General features: G+C 41.4%; 1 protein-coding gene across 6 annotated transcripts in view; it reads left to right on the forward strand.

Moving 5' to 3' along the window:
- The window catches only part of fbrsl1 (fibrosin like 1), a 356,926-nt gene that overhangs the window by 326,445 nt on the left and 11,457 nt on the right, over positions 1–19,024 (forward strand). For 4 of the 6 annotated variants that reach the window (XM_023343195.1, XM_023343196.1, XM_023343200.1 and 1 more), the window contains 4 exons: positions 8,415–8,835; positions 10,201–10,463; positions 15,732–15,982; positions 18,871–18,921. In XM_023343195.1, the coding sequence (XP_023198963.1) occupies positions 8,415–8,835; positions 10,201–10,463; positions 15,732–15,982; positions 18,871–18,921 (986 nt within the window). Of the gene's footprint in view, positions 1–8,414; positions 8,836–10,200; positions 10,464–15,349; positions 15,511–15,731; positions 15,983–18,870; positions 18,922–19,024 lie in introns of all 6 variants that reach the window. The other 2 variants (XM_023343197.1, XM_023343199.1) reach the window with 2 other exon arrangements.

The raw sequence follows: 19,024 nt of genomic DNA on the forward strand, positions 1-19,024 counted from the left end.
TCTGACCTGTGTGAGTCAGTCAAAGCAACACTCCAGGCGTGTTTTTGACGAGAGAATAACATTATAGCGTGATAAAAAAAACCTCAAAAGAGTCAATCTTACATAATACACCCTCCCCTCCACGTGCCTTCTTTAAAAGCTTGTTCACAGCCGTTCTCCCTCTCTCACTTTTCTCTCACCAATTTAAAGTTACGCTTCCTGCAAGTTGCCTCCCTTCTACAACAATAGCATATGTGCCACAAGGAGTGACTGGCATATGCGCCTCGCGCCATATGGCCCGGGTTTGAGCCGGGATCCGATCTGCACAGCGAAAAAACTTCATCATCCCGCAGCTTGAGCTGCCAGCTTTCTGAAACGAACATTAGGCTCCTTGATTTATGCCTGAGCATCTACTGTAAACGTGTTGCAGCTTAACACCCATCCTCATTCTTGTGCCATCAACTCCTTTTGTGAGCCGAAGCACGGAGACAGAGAGGAATAATTGAAACGTGCCAGCTGTCCCCACTCTTCAGCTGTCTTGGCCGGCTTCTCGCTCTTGCCCACCTCCCCCGTTTAACATCTCTGAGTGATTTGCGAAAACATCGCCTTGGCTCCCCTCTTCACCAGCTTGGAGACGCTAGAAGCAGATTACATAGCGTGATGGGGGGGGGAAGCAGGCCGGTGCGAATATCTCCTGTGATTTTATTATTGGCGCAATGATTCAACACAGCTCAGCCCTTCTGTTCCTCTCATGCAAAATCATTTATTTGAAATCACCCTGCCTAATTTTTTTTTTTTTTGATGACTGAATACCTCATGGCCATGGAGTGTTGATTGGCAAGCCTGTGGTTGCACAGTGCTGCCAGGTTCTGCTCCAGCCATCTTCCACAGTTGCTCGCTCGTGAGCTAAGCTTTGGCTCTGAGCGGGCTGCTCGTCTCAGAGAGGAACAAAAACCAAATCGTTGCGAGCCCGACTGTCAAGAGCCGGGGAATATGTTGTCACCCAAAACCGGTGGGAGTCGGATCAAGATCAGCCATATCCCCACACACCTCATGCATCCTCCGACATCTTTACGCAGATATGTTGCTTTATTTAAATACCTCTGTTCATGTCATTTGTCAGTGCCCCAACTGTTTATGCTTTGGCAAAGCCGTGAAGGGAGTGAACCGCAGTGTTTGCTTAGGAAATGAGAACACCCAGCCGCCTTAAGCTTCTTTTATACCACAGCGTCCCCCCGGCAGGGAGAGAATTTGCATATTCTCGTATCTAATCTTAAAGAGGTTTTTTGCATACAGGTTCTGTTTTCCTGGTTGTTGTGTGCGCCCGGCCCTGGTGTTAGCAGTGAGCAGGTAATTTATGTGACGCTGCGATTTGCATGCGCGGCATTAGCTTACTGAGGGTTTTAGCTGGGAGCCGAACGTTCTCTCGAGCGGTTGTCTCTGCCACAGTAAATCAATTAATCTCGTGGTGAATAAAAATGAGCGTGATTAGGGCTGGATGATATGGCTGATAAACGGATCACGATTTAAGCGTTTCACATCAGTCGATATTGATAATTGTATATTAGACTTTTTGCTTTACATATCTGAAATACCGCCAAACTGGGGAAGTTTCCTGTTTTCCCCACAGTTTTCACTTTATGCTGCTGTTGTGGCGAAACCTGAAACTGCTGTTGCGCAAGTTACTCAACAGGTTGTTGCTATGTAACCAGAGAGTGAGAGAGTTAGTTGATGCCACTAATCTTGCTTAGCTGGCCATGAAAGATTGAATGGATAAAGCCTTTCTTCTATGTACATCCCCCAGAATGCTTTGCGGTTCTGGATTGAACTTTGGTGAAATGTTTGAGTTTTCCATCAGATATATTATGCATTCATATTTTGATCATATGCCTATCACAATATATATTGTTTTTGATTTGTGTTCCATAGTTTCCATTGGACAACCATCGTTAAAGAGACGCTTCTCTTTAATGTTGTTGAAAACTTATTTTGAGAAACATTTCAGTTGTTACTTTTTCTACCTGCCACTTTTGCCTGTTTTCCCAGTCTAAGCTGAAGGTGATTACTTTTTCCAACATTCAATTTTGGTTACTGAAACTTAATAATCAATTTTAATTATTGTTGTTTTAATGATTTTGTTTGATTATTTTGGATATTTAAAATGTTTCCCAGTTCCAGTGTGAAATGTTTCTTAGAAAAAAAATGTTTTTCTTTGAGTGCATACATGCATTAATAAGCCATTATTATTATTATTATGTTAGTTGCAAATGGTCTCAAAATGACAATATCATTGTTTATTGCAATAATTTATTGCCCAGGAAAATTTATCATGGCAACTTTTGACAGCAACTCTTTGGGATTTCACAACAAAGCTCCACTGTACTTTTTGCTTTTGATTCCCGAGTCAAAAGGTGAAGCAGTGCTTCCTCTAGATGATCGTAATTAACCCATCCTTGTACAGCTCAGAGTCAAACTGTTTCAGACCGTACCATGCTGGACCATCTGGCGCAAAGTCCCCTATAGGATCAGATCGGCGCTGGCTCTCCAGATGTTCCACAGGGACAAATGGGGTCAAATGTGAAGGATGGCGAAGGCGAGAACAGCTGTGCAGCGACGCTTTCTTCACCCCGGATCCCCCCTTTGGACACATCAGTCATAACCAGCAAATCTCTGCAGCTTGTTGTCCATCTGCCACCTCGGCCCCTCTCTGCCCCCCTTCCCAACATGCAGAGTCGTAGCACTGTACACCAAGGCACGTGCCCCCACTGCAAGTCTCTATCCAACCTCCTCTCAATGAGAGAGCCACGGGTGCAACGATAAAAAAAAAATCAATACTGGGATGAGATGTCAGCTGGTAAGCAGACCTGCCAACACCCCCTTGGGAAAGTCCCTGCCCCCCTCCATCCCCAGTGTGCTAAACCCAGCTAACAGGAGAGGGGGATCTGCCCCCGGCCCCCTCTGCCCCACCACTGGGCTGCCCTCCAACCTGCCTGACTCACTAACACCATCTGCTCAGGTCTGCAGGCAGGATTTTTCGACACCATTTTTTTTTCATACACACACTCGTAAGGCATTTGTTACACAGGACTTCCTGTGGATCTCCTACTGTCTTTCTCAGCAGGAGATTGAAAGCAGCGCTTGTTTTATGTCCAGACAAGAAAAAAAAATAAAAGCTGAAAGTGGGTGAATCCTGAGTTAAGATGTGAGAGTTTGTGGCAAGTTTCCGTTTGATTTTTTTGTGTGTGTGTTTTTTTAAAGCTCCTGCCTTTACCTGATTCTAATTCGTCTTCAAAACATCTAATTATTAATACAATACGTTTTTCTACTTTATGGATGAATTGAAAATTTAACTGTTTTAACGATAAAATCTTTCTGGTTAAAACAATCAGTTATTCTTCAAAAAAGCACAGAGTTACTGCGTATCAGTGCTTCATTGAAAATATAAAAATACTGTAAAATAATCTCAGTTCTATGCATCATATCTATATTCAATCTTTTCCTGCAAACTTATGTAGAAATAACTAACACCTGCATCCCAAAAATCTCTCTTTCACACACTGTAAAGTGTGTGAAAGAGAGCAGGTGATTTATTAATTTTTCACTAGTCATCATTATACAGACTGAAGATTTAAGATACATATAACCTCCTTAGGGATTAGCATGAGCAGAGCTACTAGTGGTTAGCTCTAACAAGTGTATAAGTGTGTAAATGTAATTATTATCTTAATAGTGAGACATTAAATAGATTGTCAACATATTTATAACATGAACTCCAATGTTGAGCATCACACCGGAGTTCCAAAGTATTTGAGTTTTAGCAGGAATAGTTTTTACGATGCTAGCACCATGACAATAGTATTGTGTTTCTCTCCACTTTATGCATTAAAATGCAAAAAGAATATTCAGGATATTTAACAGCCCTTTGTGTGCTGCTGGTTTTGGAAAGACACAGTCCATCACAAATCCAAAAAAAAACTATCTTATCTCAGCTCCCTTTATTTGATTAAATATGCCTGGCAGCCATGTTGGATACTAAATTTGGTGTTGTTTCAGGAGCTCTGTCTTTTCCAGTCCTCATTCCAACTTCAGAGGGTTTTGTTGTTTTTCTGATAGGAAAATTGAAAAATAGGACTTCCGTGTGAGCGTGTCTTGTGAAAGTTACAGTTTCCTGGAAGCTTGTTGCAGCTTGTCTGGTATTGTTAGCTGTATTTTTTTTACATGCCTCAATGATGCACTCCTTCCCCCAGCTACAACACCCACACTGAAGAGTGTTGTTACACTCAGCACGAACTGGTAGCATTATGTATTTTGTCCTTATTGTTGTGGAAAAACATCAGATTTGTAGTTTCTGACCTGGCAGCCATCAACCAGTGCCAGTTTTTGAAGAAACAGGATGGGCTGATATACAGAAATAGCAGCTGAAAGAAGAAAGATGGAATAAAATTAAATTTTTAAAAGTAAGGGTAGTTTAATTCTCTCTGTTGTTGTAGTAGCAATTACACACATCTATACTCAGACTGTCAGACACCAGAAAACCCTGTTGATGCCACCATCCATTTAGAAGCACATAGACAATTTCAGTGATTCGTTGTTTTGCTTTGTTCGGACAATTGTCTCCTTTTTTGCTTTCTGATGTGCTCCGATAAAATGAAGATGTATGGGCTTAATTTGTTTGCGTCTGCCTGTGCCAAGAGTGAAAACACCGGTGTCCGTCTTTTGTTGTATTCATATGTCCGTGTGCGCGAGCTTTTTGCAGCGATTTTAATGAGGGGTCTGCGCCGATACCTCCCAGCCTCCATTAGAGCCCATTAGCATCATCATTAAGATAACCTGGCGCTCGCTGTGGCCCTGCCGCAGCGGCATTAATATGAGAAGCCCCCTTCCATCTCATGGCGGTTGTACCGAGACATTTTTCAGGATCGTTCGCCTCGCATTGTGTCTGAGAAGAGAACCAGTTGCCAAGGCAACATCACCCGGCGGCGACATTTCGACTGGATATTTGTGGTTTGTGTGTGGATGCTTGTCTCTCTGTCGTTGCCTCGAGTCTTCCTTTTTCCTTTCCTTTTTTTTTTTTTTTTGCTTTTTTGCTTCTTGCTTGCTTGCATCAAAAAAAAAAAACAACAGGCTGACAGTTTAATCCAAGTCCCAAACCTCTATAAATCGGGAGGTCTATATACGCCTGGACTCCAGAATTCATTTGAAAATCGTGACATCTTAGCTAGGCCCAGTTCACTAATAAATGCAGGGACGAAGGGCGGGGGGAGCTCAACAAATAAAAAAAATAAAAGCTCTGCCCTGCCTTTTTATTGGCCTTTTTATGGGTGTTAGGATCCTTGAAAGATTAAGCAGCCTGTTAATGGGGACTGGATATTCCATTAGTCTGCTCCATGTCGAGTTTTACTGGCTTGACAGCAGCTCCCAGCTCTTGGCTTTTCTTTTTTTTTTCCTTCTTCCTCTTTTTCTCTCTTTTCTTTTTTTTTAAAACCGCCAGGAATGCCCATGGAGCTTTTTTAATTGAAACACGAGTAAGGCTTTGACTGAAGTACCGCTGCATCTTAGTTGTAGATTAAAAAGACTGTTCTCATCATTGGACTGTCTCTTTCTCTTCCATTGTCGACATGCATATGTGAATACCTTCTGTCTTTGATGTCTCGGCGCATGTGATCTCCCCGTGCTTAGCGTGAACCCTACCAGCCGCAGCTTTGATTAGCTCTAGAGCTTGAGAAGTAACGTCGTCATTTCATCAAACTCCTAGAGGTCCGTCCTGCTTTTCATTTGACTGTAGGGGAAGCAGACAGTCTCTCTTAATAAAACAGAAGAAACGTCCAGCATTCTAGTCCTTTTGGACTTTGTGATAAATGCATTAGGATGCTGATTGTTTTTGACACATTATAGGTGTTTCCACACCTGGTAGTCCGATAGACTTCGTTCAGTTGAGGACCAGAGTTGCAACATTTGTTGCATTTTAAGCTGCTGCGTTTTGTTTACACACTGCACTCTGGCAAACGAACCGAATCCATTGAGAAACCTGTTTAGCCCCTCGCCTGTCGCGCTGCACCTCGAACCAATGAAGGGAATGACAGGAAGAAGATAATTGTGCTTCCTTTACAAATGTCTGCAAAACTATGTCAATATTTCGCTAATTTTGGAAAAAAAAAAAACATTCTGCTATTACGTTGTTTCTGTTAAATACGAAACACAATTAAAATCACAATTGCATAAGTTTTGTCTACATGATGTCATTTAAAAACCATGTCGTGCCATGACTTTCCCACTGCTTCCTGTCATCTTCGTCTGTGTGTTTTGCACCAGTAGTAACATCCAGTTGTAGATGTGCATTTTATGTGATGCCAAAAAAGTGTTTTTATTGCAGTTTTGCTAAATAAACCAATTTCGATACGGCCATAAAACCAACCCGTCCGAGTGGCGAGACATCTTAAAGAAAGTCTAGAGTTTTTTTTGTAATTGGCTTTAAGCAAATTTATTTTTGAAATGTCAAATTGCGCAATTATATGGTCAATTGAAACACAGCCAGTGAGCACAACTTCTGTCTTCTTGAAATGTGAACTAAAATTTGAGTGGCGTCAGATTTGAGGAGCCATAGGATTTTTTTTTTGTCCTTGGCAAAAGACCACAAGCAATTTCTCCTTCTAGCACCAGACATACAAGTTTGTTTTGGTTGTATTTACCCAGAATGCTCTGCGCTATAGTCCGCTTCCTGCTTTTGGAGCAGTCTCCAGCCTGCTTGGCATTCACATACGCATTCGAACCGCGCCAGAACTCACTTGAACCGAACTGAGAACAAGGTTTTTAGGCAGACCAGGGTTTGCTTTTTAGCTCCGCATCAGAGTTTAATTGCGCACTCACTCCTCCCCAAACAAACAGGACTTTCTAGGCAAATGAACTAGAGTTTGATTAAAACTGAATAAACAGAGCTAATGTGAATGCGCCCCTAATGTACCTGCCACAAAAACACTTAATTATAGCCATTAACTTTAAGAAACAAGAGTACCAAAAGTAATTTAGGGGGAATGTTGGTGACAACAGCATCTGCCGTGTTAAAAAAGACCCCTAATGAAGAGAGTTTGGCCGAGTCCGTTGGGTTTCCTGTGCTTTCAAAGATATCTGCAGACTGAACAAGAGAGCCAGGACGTAGTGACTCAGTGACAGAGAGGCCATCATCTCTCTTTACAGCACAATTGAAACATAATTATTTCATGCCAGATTGTGTGCTCAGCAAAGCCCTGAATGGGCGCTGACATTTAACTTTAATTAGCTGTGATTTATTCATACTGACTTGATCGCAGGAAGAAATTGGATCATCTGATTATAGTGAAGCATGAAAATGACCTGATTAAACACTTAATGGAACCTAGGGAGAGGAAACAAGGGGAACCTTGCTCAGAGGACACTGGAGCGATGCTGGGAAGGAGGAGAGGGGCGTCCTTTTTACTCCATCATGGAGACCCATTGATTAGCTATAATTTCTTTAGCTACGCACAACTGGAGAACTCTTTTGTGGCTATTGGAATCTTTTAATAATGCAGGTTAATTTTTCTGCTCAGTTAAAACTTGTACACTCACCTGTCACTGTATTAAACGGGTTGGATTCCCGTTTTGCTTTCAGAAGTACCAGGAACATTTAGCCAGTAATGACAGATACCATCACGCAGCTTCTCCAGACTTCTTGGGTGCACATCCATGATGCAGATATCCAGTTTGACCACATTCCACAGACACTACTCTGATTTGATCTGAGCTTTGTGACACGATGCATCACCTTGCTGTCTGTAACGAAGACCTTCCTGTCACCTCTAGAACAGTACACCTATCCTTCCTTGAGTTCTGAAAAGTTTTTTTTCTTTCATCCACACAACTGCTGCTCTCTGGACACGTTCTCTTTGAGAGATGATTATGAATCGGCCTGTCTGGTATACCATGTTCAAAGTTCACTTCTTACTTCTTTTGTTTATACCGAAGAGATACGGTTGATGCCATGTGATTGGCTGATTTCTCATCTGTGTTACCAAGCAAAGGAACAATCTGACCTGATAAAGAGGCCAGACAAGAGGGTCCTGCAGAAGATAGCAAGGGGAGCTGAAAGTTTATTGTGATGAGAATTCCTTACTCATTTCGCTGCAAGCTGTTGAATATACAAATAAAGGCTAAAAACATTCAGCTGTTTAGAGTTGCCTTTGATGAATAACAACTGGAACATTGATCCACATATTTGATGTGTGTTTGCTTGATGGTGGTGTTTGACAAAATGTAGCATTTATTGCTTGTTTCATAATTAGTGACTTTATATTTTCATGGTGTAAAGCAAGGTGAACTGCCTTGTTGCTGAAATGTGCTTTTCAAATAAACTTGACTTAAAATCATTTGAGTTCAATTTGAATGTTGATGTTGATTATTTTTGGTCATTTCTTCCTCAGGTGTACCAGCGAATGAGAGCTCCGTGTCCAAGACTTGTGGCTCCGCCAAAGTGTCAGGACTCCAGCGCAGCCAGGAGCAGAGCAACACTGAGGTGCCCTTTGCACCGCCCGTGCCCAGCCCCACCCCGGCTTCGGCACCGACGGGCTCCCCGGCGCTCGCAGCGGCGGCAGCCCCCCCTGAGCCTCGGGGCTTGCGGCTTCTCACCCCGCCGCCCCTCAGCGTTAAGAAGGAGCAGCAGCCTCCGCCCCCTGTCCCGACCCCGCCCCTGCTGAAGGCCCCGCCCCACGCCCCGCCTCACCTCCCTCACCCGCACTCACACCCGGAGCCCCGTGTGCTCCCGCCCCCGCCTCACCACGCCCGGCCGGTGATCAGCCACCAGGTGCACCACCCTCTGCAGTACAACAGCCTCCACGACATCAGGTAATTTAAAGAGTTGTCGTCGCCTTTGGTGGTACAACCATAAAAATAAAAAAAAGTGGGACTCTCAGTGAGAATTTAGAGTGGAAACACTGCAGGTTTATGACAAACCTGCACAAGCACACTCATAAACATGCATGCTGTACATAGACGGTGGGCAGATCATAACTTTTAACCCCTTCAGACCTGATATTTTTTCTGGTCTCAAAATCTGGTCTTGCTCTAATTCTCAATTTGTTCCCACTTGCCTTATTTCTTAAATCCAAGCAGCCAAGGTCAGATGTATCTCCATTTCCTTACAGTTCAAGCGAGTATTAGAGTTTATATTCAATCATGAAAAAGACAAAATGCAAAATACTTTTGAAACTACAATTTAGCCTTATGATGCCTAAAGATACGTTTTTCTTTGCATGGTTGCACTAAATAATTAAGAGTTGAATAATGTAGCCAAACTCCTGAGGTCCAATGGGATGGACATTTAATTTAGAAAAAAAATCCTGCAATTTCATATTTTCAAAAATAACTTCAAATACTGTCACTTGAAATACTTCAAATTATACTTGGAGCACTTTTTGTAGCCTAGCATGAACAGAAAACAGACACTTACTCCTTCCCTTCTGTGGTTTCATACCCCTGCTCGTCTTTTTCTGATGTTGAGAGTCTGAACTTTACTTTAATTTCATTTATTTGGTAGGGACAATTTACAATAATTAACATTTTAGTAAATGTGCCAGAATTAGCCAAAAGGCTATTCTTCATCTGTTGTCCCCTGACAATGAGTAATTAGTCTTGTTAAAAGCAAACAAAAGTTATGCAAACAAGGTTAGAATGACTTAACATTCAAAATGTTGTCAGTCAATTCAATAATTATGTTTAACAATTAACTAATCAGTAAGAAGCAACATGCAAATGAGAAATTCAGTAAGTAAAACCTTTTAAAAATGTCTTCTCCATTCCAGTGAACAGATTAAGATGGCAACCTGAGATTTGTTGAGCCACTAAATTTGGTGTTTACCTTTCAAAATGTAATGTACTACTTATGTTGGTAACAAAATTAACATAAAATTAACAAAGGGACACTTCTAAATTATAAAATTATTGATTTCTCTCGTGCGCTCTGCTCCACCTCAGGAGATGTCAAAAGCATCTGGGCGATTTGCTGTTTTGCTATTGAGTTTTACTGCCGAGTTCACTGCTTCCTGTTGCACCCTGGCCCCCCGCTGCGGCCGGATTAAGCGATTAGAAGTCTTTCTGAAAATTGAAGCTTTTTAGGAAATTTCTCCTCTACTCATTGAGAAATGCATTCTGGCTGAAGACTGCGTTTGCTATTGCTCTAAATAATCATTACCTTTCCTGTTGACTCTCCAGCCACCGCAGCAGTCCGCTGGGTCTCGCCAAGCAGCACTTGCCCCCGTCCCCTCACCACCACCACCTCAGCGGGCTCCCGTCCTCAGCCCCTGCCTTGCCTCTGTCCATAGCAAACCTCTCTACCTCGCACTATTCCTCCCTACGGAGTCCAGCCCATCGCCATTCGGCCATGTTTGCAACCCCAGCCACACTGCCGCCACCGCCGACCTTACCGACCAACAGTTTAGTGGTGCCTGGACACCCCGCTGGCACCCCCTACCCAGGTAAAGCCACACACCTCACATGCTTGGTGCTAGCTTCAATGCTGCTTCTCATCTGTCAAACTTACGTAATTGCAGCCAAAATATTTTAGTTTGTCCCATAACTTTTATTTCGCGTTCTCTCAGATTACAACCACAAGCTTCACTTTATTTTATTGGTAGTTTATGCCAATAAAGTACCAATAAAAGTAACAAATAACTGGGTGGGAATGGAATGTAGCTTTTCTTAAAGGGGCAGTATTATGTAAAATGTTCTTGTTTGAGCTTTACATCATGTTATAGTGTTGGTTCCTAATCAAAAACATAGCTGGAGTGTTACCTTGATTTTTCCGAGCATTTTTGAGAAATCCTTTAGCTGACTTCCCCACTCAGCTCCTTCAGACTAGATCGCAATAATTAGCAAACACCTGCACATTTGCTGAGCTCATTATAGGAGCTTCTTCTTCTTCTTCTTCTTCTTCTTCTTCTTCTCTTTTTTCATGGCAGTTTGCAAACAACTTTTTAGTGCATTACGGCCACCTTCCGGATTGGAGTACGAATCAGATGCCTTCACTACTACAATCTCCCCAAAACACCCGTTCTTCTAAAAAAAAACTAAACATACTACTAAAAACTACATCCCCAGATGATCTCTGAAGCAATTCCCTTATATCAAATTAACTTTTATTTGTATCCAAGTTTCTTATTAACACCTCTCTTTCACGAACATACTTATTACACAAAATATATGTTGTACAGGAGCTACTTCTTTCGTGCAACACTGGTAAAAACGTTAAATGGTTAATAGAGGAGCAATGCTGTGATGACTTCCTGTAGGCGGAGTGTTAGAGAGAGCAGAAATTTCTTAAAGAGACAGAGGCCCAATTAAATAAATAACGAAGTCAAATTTCTTTTAAGTCATTTTTGGTATATATAGCATTTTTACAACAACTGAAGGTAACATAGTTACTCGATCATGCTTTAAAATGGCACTATTTGGCTGGAAAACGTATAATATTGCCCTTTTAAGCACTATAAGATAGTTTGTGGGTTTATAAACTAATTTATACATATACGACTCATTATGGATTCCAAATATAATTTTTCTATGCATAAAGTTTTAAAAAGTAGCTATATTTATGTGTCACAACAATTTAGTCAAAGTTCTGGCCTAAATCCAATCAAGAATATACGACTGCAACCCAACAGCTGAAGTTATTCTGAAAACTTGTTAAAAGTATTGACTCAAAAGGGGTTGAATACTATTAAAATCTTCATTTGTTAAAAAGAAATAAGTTATAACTTTGTTTTCCTTCCCCAGTATTGTGCTAAGTCCTCATAAAATACCTTGAAGTTTGTGGTCATGAAATGAGTGGAATTTATAGTGGAAGCTATATTAATACAATTGCGAGGCACTGCAGATCTGGTGTCCTAATGTTACTTTTAGTTTTAAAAAAAGTTCACAGTTTTCAATAGCCGCGTAGCATAGAGAAGATTTCATGTTCATTTTCCCTAAACCTCCCTGTATTACACTACGGAAGAGCAGGACGTTCCGCCGACAATCAATAAGTATGTTTTATTGGGCTGAAAACAAAGTAATGTATTGTGGACTCCTCTGGTAAGTACATGTTTATTATTATTTAAAAAAAAATTTCCACTCCTCAAATGATTTGTGTGGATTTTTATAAGTAGCTAAAATCTACCAGAACCCACTGTTTATCTCTCCCATCAGTGAGTTTATCTAAAGAGGCCGTTTCTTCAGGGTACAAGGTCCTACTCATAGCCGCTGGTGTTTATCTGGAGGACACTTTGCTTTTGGTTAACCTTGTGTTGGCAAACATTGCTTTCAGTGTTCTCTCCGGTTTTTAGCGATTTTAATTGGTTTCCCACAGTCCTCACAGGGGGGACAGGAAAATAAATCTATTTTGAAAATAATATGTGGAAGTTGATGAAGTAGAAACACTAGTAGATAGTAAGAGTAAAGCACCTAATTATCTTCCCTGAAGGCCTGCAGCCATCTTTAAGGTTAGTAATGCTAACATCAACAAGCTTAGTCGAGATTTTCAACCAGAAACACACCAAATGATTCCACATAATCACCCTTAAGCATCCAGGATTCCTTCTTAGGTACTAATTAGCATCATAAACGTGTTGTAAACATTGGTTTGATGGCGCATCACCAGTAGATGGACTGTATTTTTGACATGTTTTTGTATTGGAAGAAGGGTCATAAGGTCACAGTTAAGAAAGCATTGAAAAAATGTCAGCTAACGACTCGACCGCCATCCCAGCTGGAGACTTTAGAAATTAGCGAGAGCGCTGCTTCAAGTGAATCATGGTGCTCTCGCAAAAATCCTGCCAAAACCGTCTGATTTGCATCCTTTTAAAACTCCATATAGACTATAACTATTTTATTACCAAAAAATAAACAGACATATGGGGCACAAATTTGTGAAATAAACAAATGGAGTCTCCAGTGATGATGGGTGAATACATATATATATGTATATATATATCACCTTGCAAAAGTATTCCTACCCTTTGGTCTTTGTTACGTTTCGTTACGCTACAACCACAAACTTCTATTATGCCTGTGAAGCGGAAGGAAAATGGTACAAGGCTTTTACAAAGAAAGTCTGAAAGGTTGGGCGTGCCTTTGTAGCCTTTTCCCCTCCAACCCCAACCCCAGTCGTTACTCGTAAAACCACTTTTTGCTGAAAATTCAGCTCCAAGTCTCTTGAGTTGCACCTCTATCACCGGTTACCCCATCTCAAGACTTACATTGTTGCCTGTTGCACTTTGCAAAACGTCAAGATTTGAGTCAGTTTGGATGGAAAGCATCAGTTTTAAAGCCTTGCCAGAGATTTTTATGTTGGAAATTGGCCCACTCTGGCATGGGAATCCTTTGATCTAAATAAGAAGGTGTCTGCAGGGTATCTACCGTAAAATTTAATGTTGGTCTCATCGGACCAGAACACCTTCTTCCTCCATTTTTGCAGCTCCTCTACCTGATTTGTGGCAAACAGCATTAGCTTCTTTTCTGATTAGCTTCCTTGGAATATTGCTTTATAAACTAAACAATCTCTAAACTTTATCACAACTTTTCCACCCTGTACTGACTGATTTGTTCTTGAACAGACCTCTTCACAAAACAGCTAAATATACAGCTCTGGAAAAAAAAATGAAGAGTCCACTGCACTGAACCCCACTGAAAACCTCATGGTTATCAATGAGGTTTTTATTGATAAAACCTCATTGGAAATCAACCAGATTTCTGATTTCTGAACTCTTCCCGAGTTAAAAACAGTAGCATTGTTGTTTCTAAATGAATATGAACTTGTTTTTTTTTGCATTATTTGAGATTTGAAAGCACTGCATCTTTTTTGTGACTTTGACCATTTCTCATTTTCTGCAAATAAATACAAAATTTTTGCTTGGCATTTCAGAGACATGTTGTCAGCAGTTCATAGAATGAAAGAACAATGTTCATTTTACTCAAACATATGCCTATAAAGAGTAACATCAGAGAAACTGATCATTTTAAGTATTCTCTTAATCTTTTTTCCAGAGCTGCATATTCGTATTAAGATACATAAAGTTAAACTCTCCTTACAAATTAGTGGCTTCTTAACAGAGGTCGCGTTAACGGAATATATTCCGTATTTGACCGGTTACTATTTTAAACGACGGGAAAATTTGAAGCCTGTCTGTCATTTGGACAGGTTATAATTAACACCCTTGACTGGTGCACATGGGCAGACATTACAACCTTCATGCAAAGTGTTTATCGCAGAGGCAACTAAAATCAATTAATAAATAAAATTCTTTCTGAATATCATCTCATGGACACTGAACTAAAGGCGTCTTTCTGACCGGGAGCTGACGGCATGTTGAAGGGTTATAGACCGCACGCTTTGGAGAGTCTGGTTCAGAAGTGCATTCCAAACGTTTGGTTAAAATGGCGCGTTTAATTCCAGTCTCCTGTATATAAAGAACAGAGAAAAATAAAGAGTTTTCAATGTTGTGTTAATCCATTTATAGTCTAAACAGAGGAGCCGGCAGTTTATCTCGAGGGAATAAATAAAGGTTCAGAAGTTAATTCGAGTGTAACATGCGCAGTGCGCTGCAAAACCAATGCGGACGCGGCTCCACTGCTGCGAAGAATTAAACTTAACTCATCCTGCGGTTTCAACAAATGGAGCTGGAAGACGTTACCCTCCTGCGCCCAGAAGGAGAGCGGCGTTCTGGAAGAGCGCAGCAGACGAAACATCTGTCCGTCAAAACCACGCAACAACAAAAAAAAAAAAAACTCCTAAATGCGCAGAGTTCACAACAGATCCAACTGACTGACTGACTTCTTTTTTGTCACTACGGAGAAAAAGTTAGATCCGTTCATCTGCTTTATGTGTGATGGGATCTGATTTCACGGTTCAACTAGGTGAATATTAACTAAGCCGCATAAAAATGCAGCTAAATTCCCTAATGTTAATATGATTATAATTTGACGGGTAAGAACAGTACATAACCGATTTTTTTTTTTTAATGCTGTCAATCAAAATGACGGAGAACAAAAAAGTCTAGCACGACCTCTGCTTCTTAAGGCACTGGAATTTATTGTGGAGGATGGACTAAAAGGGGCATAAGTACAAATGCACACCAGATTTTTCTTTTATTTCCTTAATAATCCCCTTCCTTCCTCTTCATTAATACTTTGTGGTTTATCATAAATCAAAGGTTGTAGTGTGAGAAAATGTGGAAGAAAAAAAAAATATATATATATAAATATATATGTATATTTCATACGAATACTTTTGCAAGGCACCAAAAACCAGTTGTGCTTTTCTGACCTCATAGAGGGCAAGAGTGTGTGTTTTCTGCTGGGATGACTCTTGGTTCTCTCTTGTCTTTAGATACCAGCCTGTTGATATCATTCAACCAACCAATCATGTATTGCCAGCCTCATTCGGGGATTCTGATTGGCACATTGTCACAGGCAACTCTCTTACCACCACCAATGAGTCCCCACGTAGAAAACCCTCACAGCATGAGCTGGAGAAACAGAGAATGCCAGGTGACTATTTTCTTTCTTCTACCCTTGTTGTGAAGACTGACTCGGCGCTCGTGCCTTTTTTTTTTTCTTGTGTCCCCCCCCCAAACTCCCAACTCCTTTCCTTTCCCCGCCTCCCATCTTTTTTTTTCTTTCCTTTCCTTTTTATTTTCTTTCTTTCTTCCTTTCTTTGTTTTCTTTTTTTTTTTTTTTTGTTTTGTTTTCCTCGCTCTCCTTTCTTGCAGAGCATGACCTCCTGAGGCAGGAGCTGAACAACCGCTTCCTGGTTCAGAGTTCGGAGCGGGGCCGGGGGCCGTCCGCTTCACCGCTGGCCCCCGTGTCGCTCCTGAGGGCCGAGTTTCACCAACACCAGCACATGCACCAGCACCAACACACCCATCAGCACACCTTCACGCCCTTCCCCGCCAGTCTGCCCCCGGCCGCCATCCTCACCCCGCCCACCGCACCCCCCATGGTGCGTACCCAAGCCAGAAATGTGAGGATAAGTAACAAGAAAAGCCCCCACCGACCCCCGCTTCTCCCCCCTTCCACCCGTAAACCTCCAACCGACTCACCTGTCGCACCTCCTCGAATCTCCTCTTCAATGCGCTCCTCTTTTTTTTAAATTATTATTATTATCCTTATCTTTTTCCTCAATTTGTTTTTTTTTGTTGTTTTTTTTTTTTTTTTTTACCGGATAACGTCCCAAATCTTTTATGAATTTCACATTTCTCCCTGCTTTCTTTCAACCGTTCTCCCCGGAACGCCGCGTTCTTTCGATGAAAAATATTCCAGAGGAACTTTCCCAAAGAACGGCACGCCCACGGCAGCGCCGCGCTTTTACAGAACTCCACAGGCTAATTTCATTTAAACCCTCGTCTTCCCTCTAACTTACACTTAAGATTTTTGCAGATCAAACAGCAGAAATGCCCCGAAGGCGTTTTTTCTTTTTCCCTCTCTCAATTGTTTGCATATGGAAGCGTTTGCAAAGAGCAACGAAAGCCCCATTAAACAACTCTTTCTCCCTGTGCGTGTGTGTGTGCGTGTGTGTGTGTGTGTGTGTGTGCGTGTGTGTGTGTGTGTGTGGAAGCATTCCTGCATATTACGTGGTTTCTATGTGGGGGGAATTAATTTATGCTTTTTTTCCTCTTGCATGTGTTTGTGCATTTATGTTTTTAGTTTTAAATTCAAAGCTTTGCTCTCAGTCAAGATGACTTCATTGCAGATAAAGGCTGATGACATCACCGCCAAACTGTTTTGATAACTTTTCTAATTGCTTCCTTGCCTCGACTGCCATCAATTCAGAGAGAGAGAGAGAGAGAGGTGGGGGCCAGTGGGGTTGCAACGCTGGCAGCTCTCAGATTATAACTGTTCATTCATCATTTCCAGTGCACAGCCGATCTCCGGCAGCCTTCTCAGATGGGTCCCCTGTTTGTAGCTTTTTGGCATTAGTTTAATAGATATAATCCATCACTCTGTGACCTTCTGATTAAGAGCCTGTGGTCCCATTAAGGCCTCTTACAAAGATTATTCCCATCATGTACATTAGAAATCAAAGTGCTGGTGTTTACGCCGCAGACTCGGGATAACTACAGAGACAGCGTGCGGCAGGTTTTCCTGAGCCAACATGATTTTTTTTTGTCTTATTATTTTGTTATCTGCTCTGCTGCTCATTCCTGACATGGTTTGCAAGTCATCCCTTTGATCATGAAAAGGAGTGATTTTTCTTTTTCTCCCCCAAGTTTCGTTTTATTACACCCGACAGCCAATTTTTGTCCTTTTTCATGGAGAATTTACTTTTTTTTTTGTTTCACTTTGCTCCAAAAAAAATTGTTTTATTCCCTAAAAGAAACAAGATTCATGATGATGCTATTGCTTTTCTGTGAAAGGACAGAAGCCGTATTTCCTCATTGTGTTCTCTCTCTTATTTTTTTATGTATTTTTTTTTTATTTTGTTGTTGCTTTTTGTGCTCTCTTGATGCCCCGAGTCAATTAAACTAGCCTTTGGCTAATGGCTGTAATTAATGAAATTATGAAGCTTCTATGTTTGTTTATTGCTTTACGCCCTCAAGCAGCTGGCTTGCCAAATGGTAGCAGCGACCGGCCGCGCCTCCCTTCCCCCCCCACCACTTCCACATCTTTGAACAAGGAGTCTCCCGAATTGTTATAAGATGGAAGTATTAAGGTTTAATTAGGCAAAGATGTTTGCCATAAATCTGTGACAGCTACTATAAATTATAAAGGCCAGACTTTGTGTTTTCCTTTTTCTTTTTTTTTGTCTTTTTACAAGGCCATAAAGCGTCCGGCATTCTTTTTCAGTGTCAAACATTAAACAAGCTGCACCCTTCAGAAATGCAGAGCAGCTGTTTAATGAGCTCTGCTTCTCCCCCCCCCCCCGCCGTAGCTGCGTTTGCTCTGCCGCTTCAGGTTCAGATGCGACGAGCCCCTGCGACAGAAGACAAAAAACCAAAACTCCCGACCCGACCCTGGAATCTGATTCGTAGCCCTTTGATTTAACGATTTTAAACCCTGTACGCCGGGGGGGGCTTTGCAGAAGCACTCTCTCAAAGTGCCTGCAAACGGCTTGTGTGTTTGCGGAATGCGCATTAGCTGCCGCTTCCTGTAATGAGCAAATTTCAAAATAGAAGACCAGTGTTGGTGTGCGCCAACCAAAATTCATTCATGTGTCTCCCGCTCGGCTTCACATGTGTTCGGGCGATGATAGGAGACGTTTTATTTTTCTAGCCTAACCACAGGTTTTATTTCATATTTTACTTTTTATGCTAAAATCCTTCTGAAATGATTCTAATTGGCTCAATCCGTGACACAGGAAGGGTTTCTTCACTTCGCGTCCTCCGTGAAACGTTGTCAGTTTCATGCTGATCTAGCCTAAATTGACTCTGAACCATTGCAAATGGGTTCATTTAGTTTCAGTCAAATGAGATTCATGCTGCTCATGTAATCTGCTCATGATGTTGTGCACAGACCTGCTTTTTGACCAAATTTAATTTGAGATGTGCTTTTTCTAACGCTGGGGGAAAAGCAAAAGCTGCTCCCTTTCTGTGTTTATCACTAGTGCATTTTGTCCAAAAAAAAAGTATTAAAAATGTATATATATATTTTTTCTTTAAATATTACTCTGGCTTCAAAATAATTTGATCCCCATGACTGTACTTTTAATTAGAAAGTCAAGCTTTGCCATGTTGTATAATGAAATCTGTGGCCAGTGCAAGCTAGCTGCTTTACCTCAGGACTTTTTTTTATCAGTATTATTACGGATATGTGTCTGAATTTGACCAGCTGCACATGTGTGTCATGTTTTGTACTGTAGCAATATCCGTGTGAGACGCTCCCTAATTCCGTCCTTCTCTTCTTCTCCTCCAGTTCGACAAATACACCCCCAAACTGGACAATCCGTTCATCAGACATTCAAATGTGAGTTTCCTCTGTCATTCTAATGTAAATATGTGTTTTGCGTTTTGCAAATCAAATATTTGGCATATTTGAATGCTGCGTAGTGGGGGAGTAGATTGTGGCC

The sequence above is a fragment of the Xiphophorus maculatus genome, chromosome 12 (genome assembly GCF_002775205.1).
Source record: "Xiphophorus maculatus strain JP 163 A chromosome 12, X_maculatus-5.0-male, whole genome shotgun sequence".
Taxonomy (NCBI): Eukaryota; Metazoa; Chordata; class Actinopteri; order Cyprinodontiformes; family Poeciliidae; genus Xiphophorus; species Xiphophorus maculatus.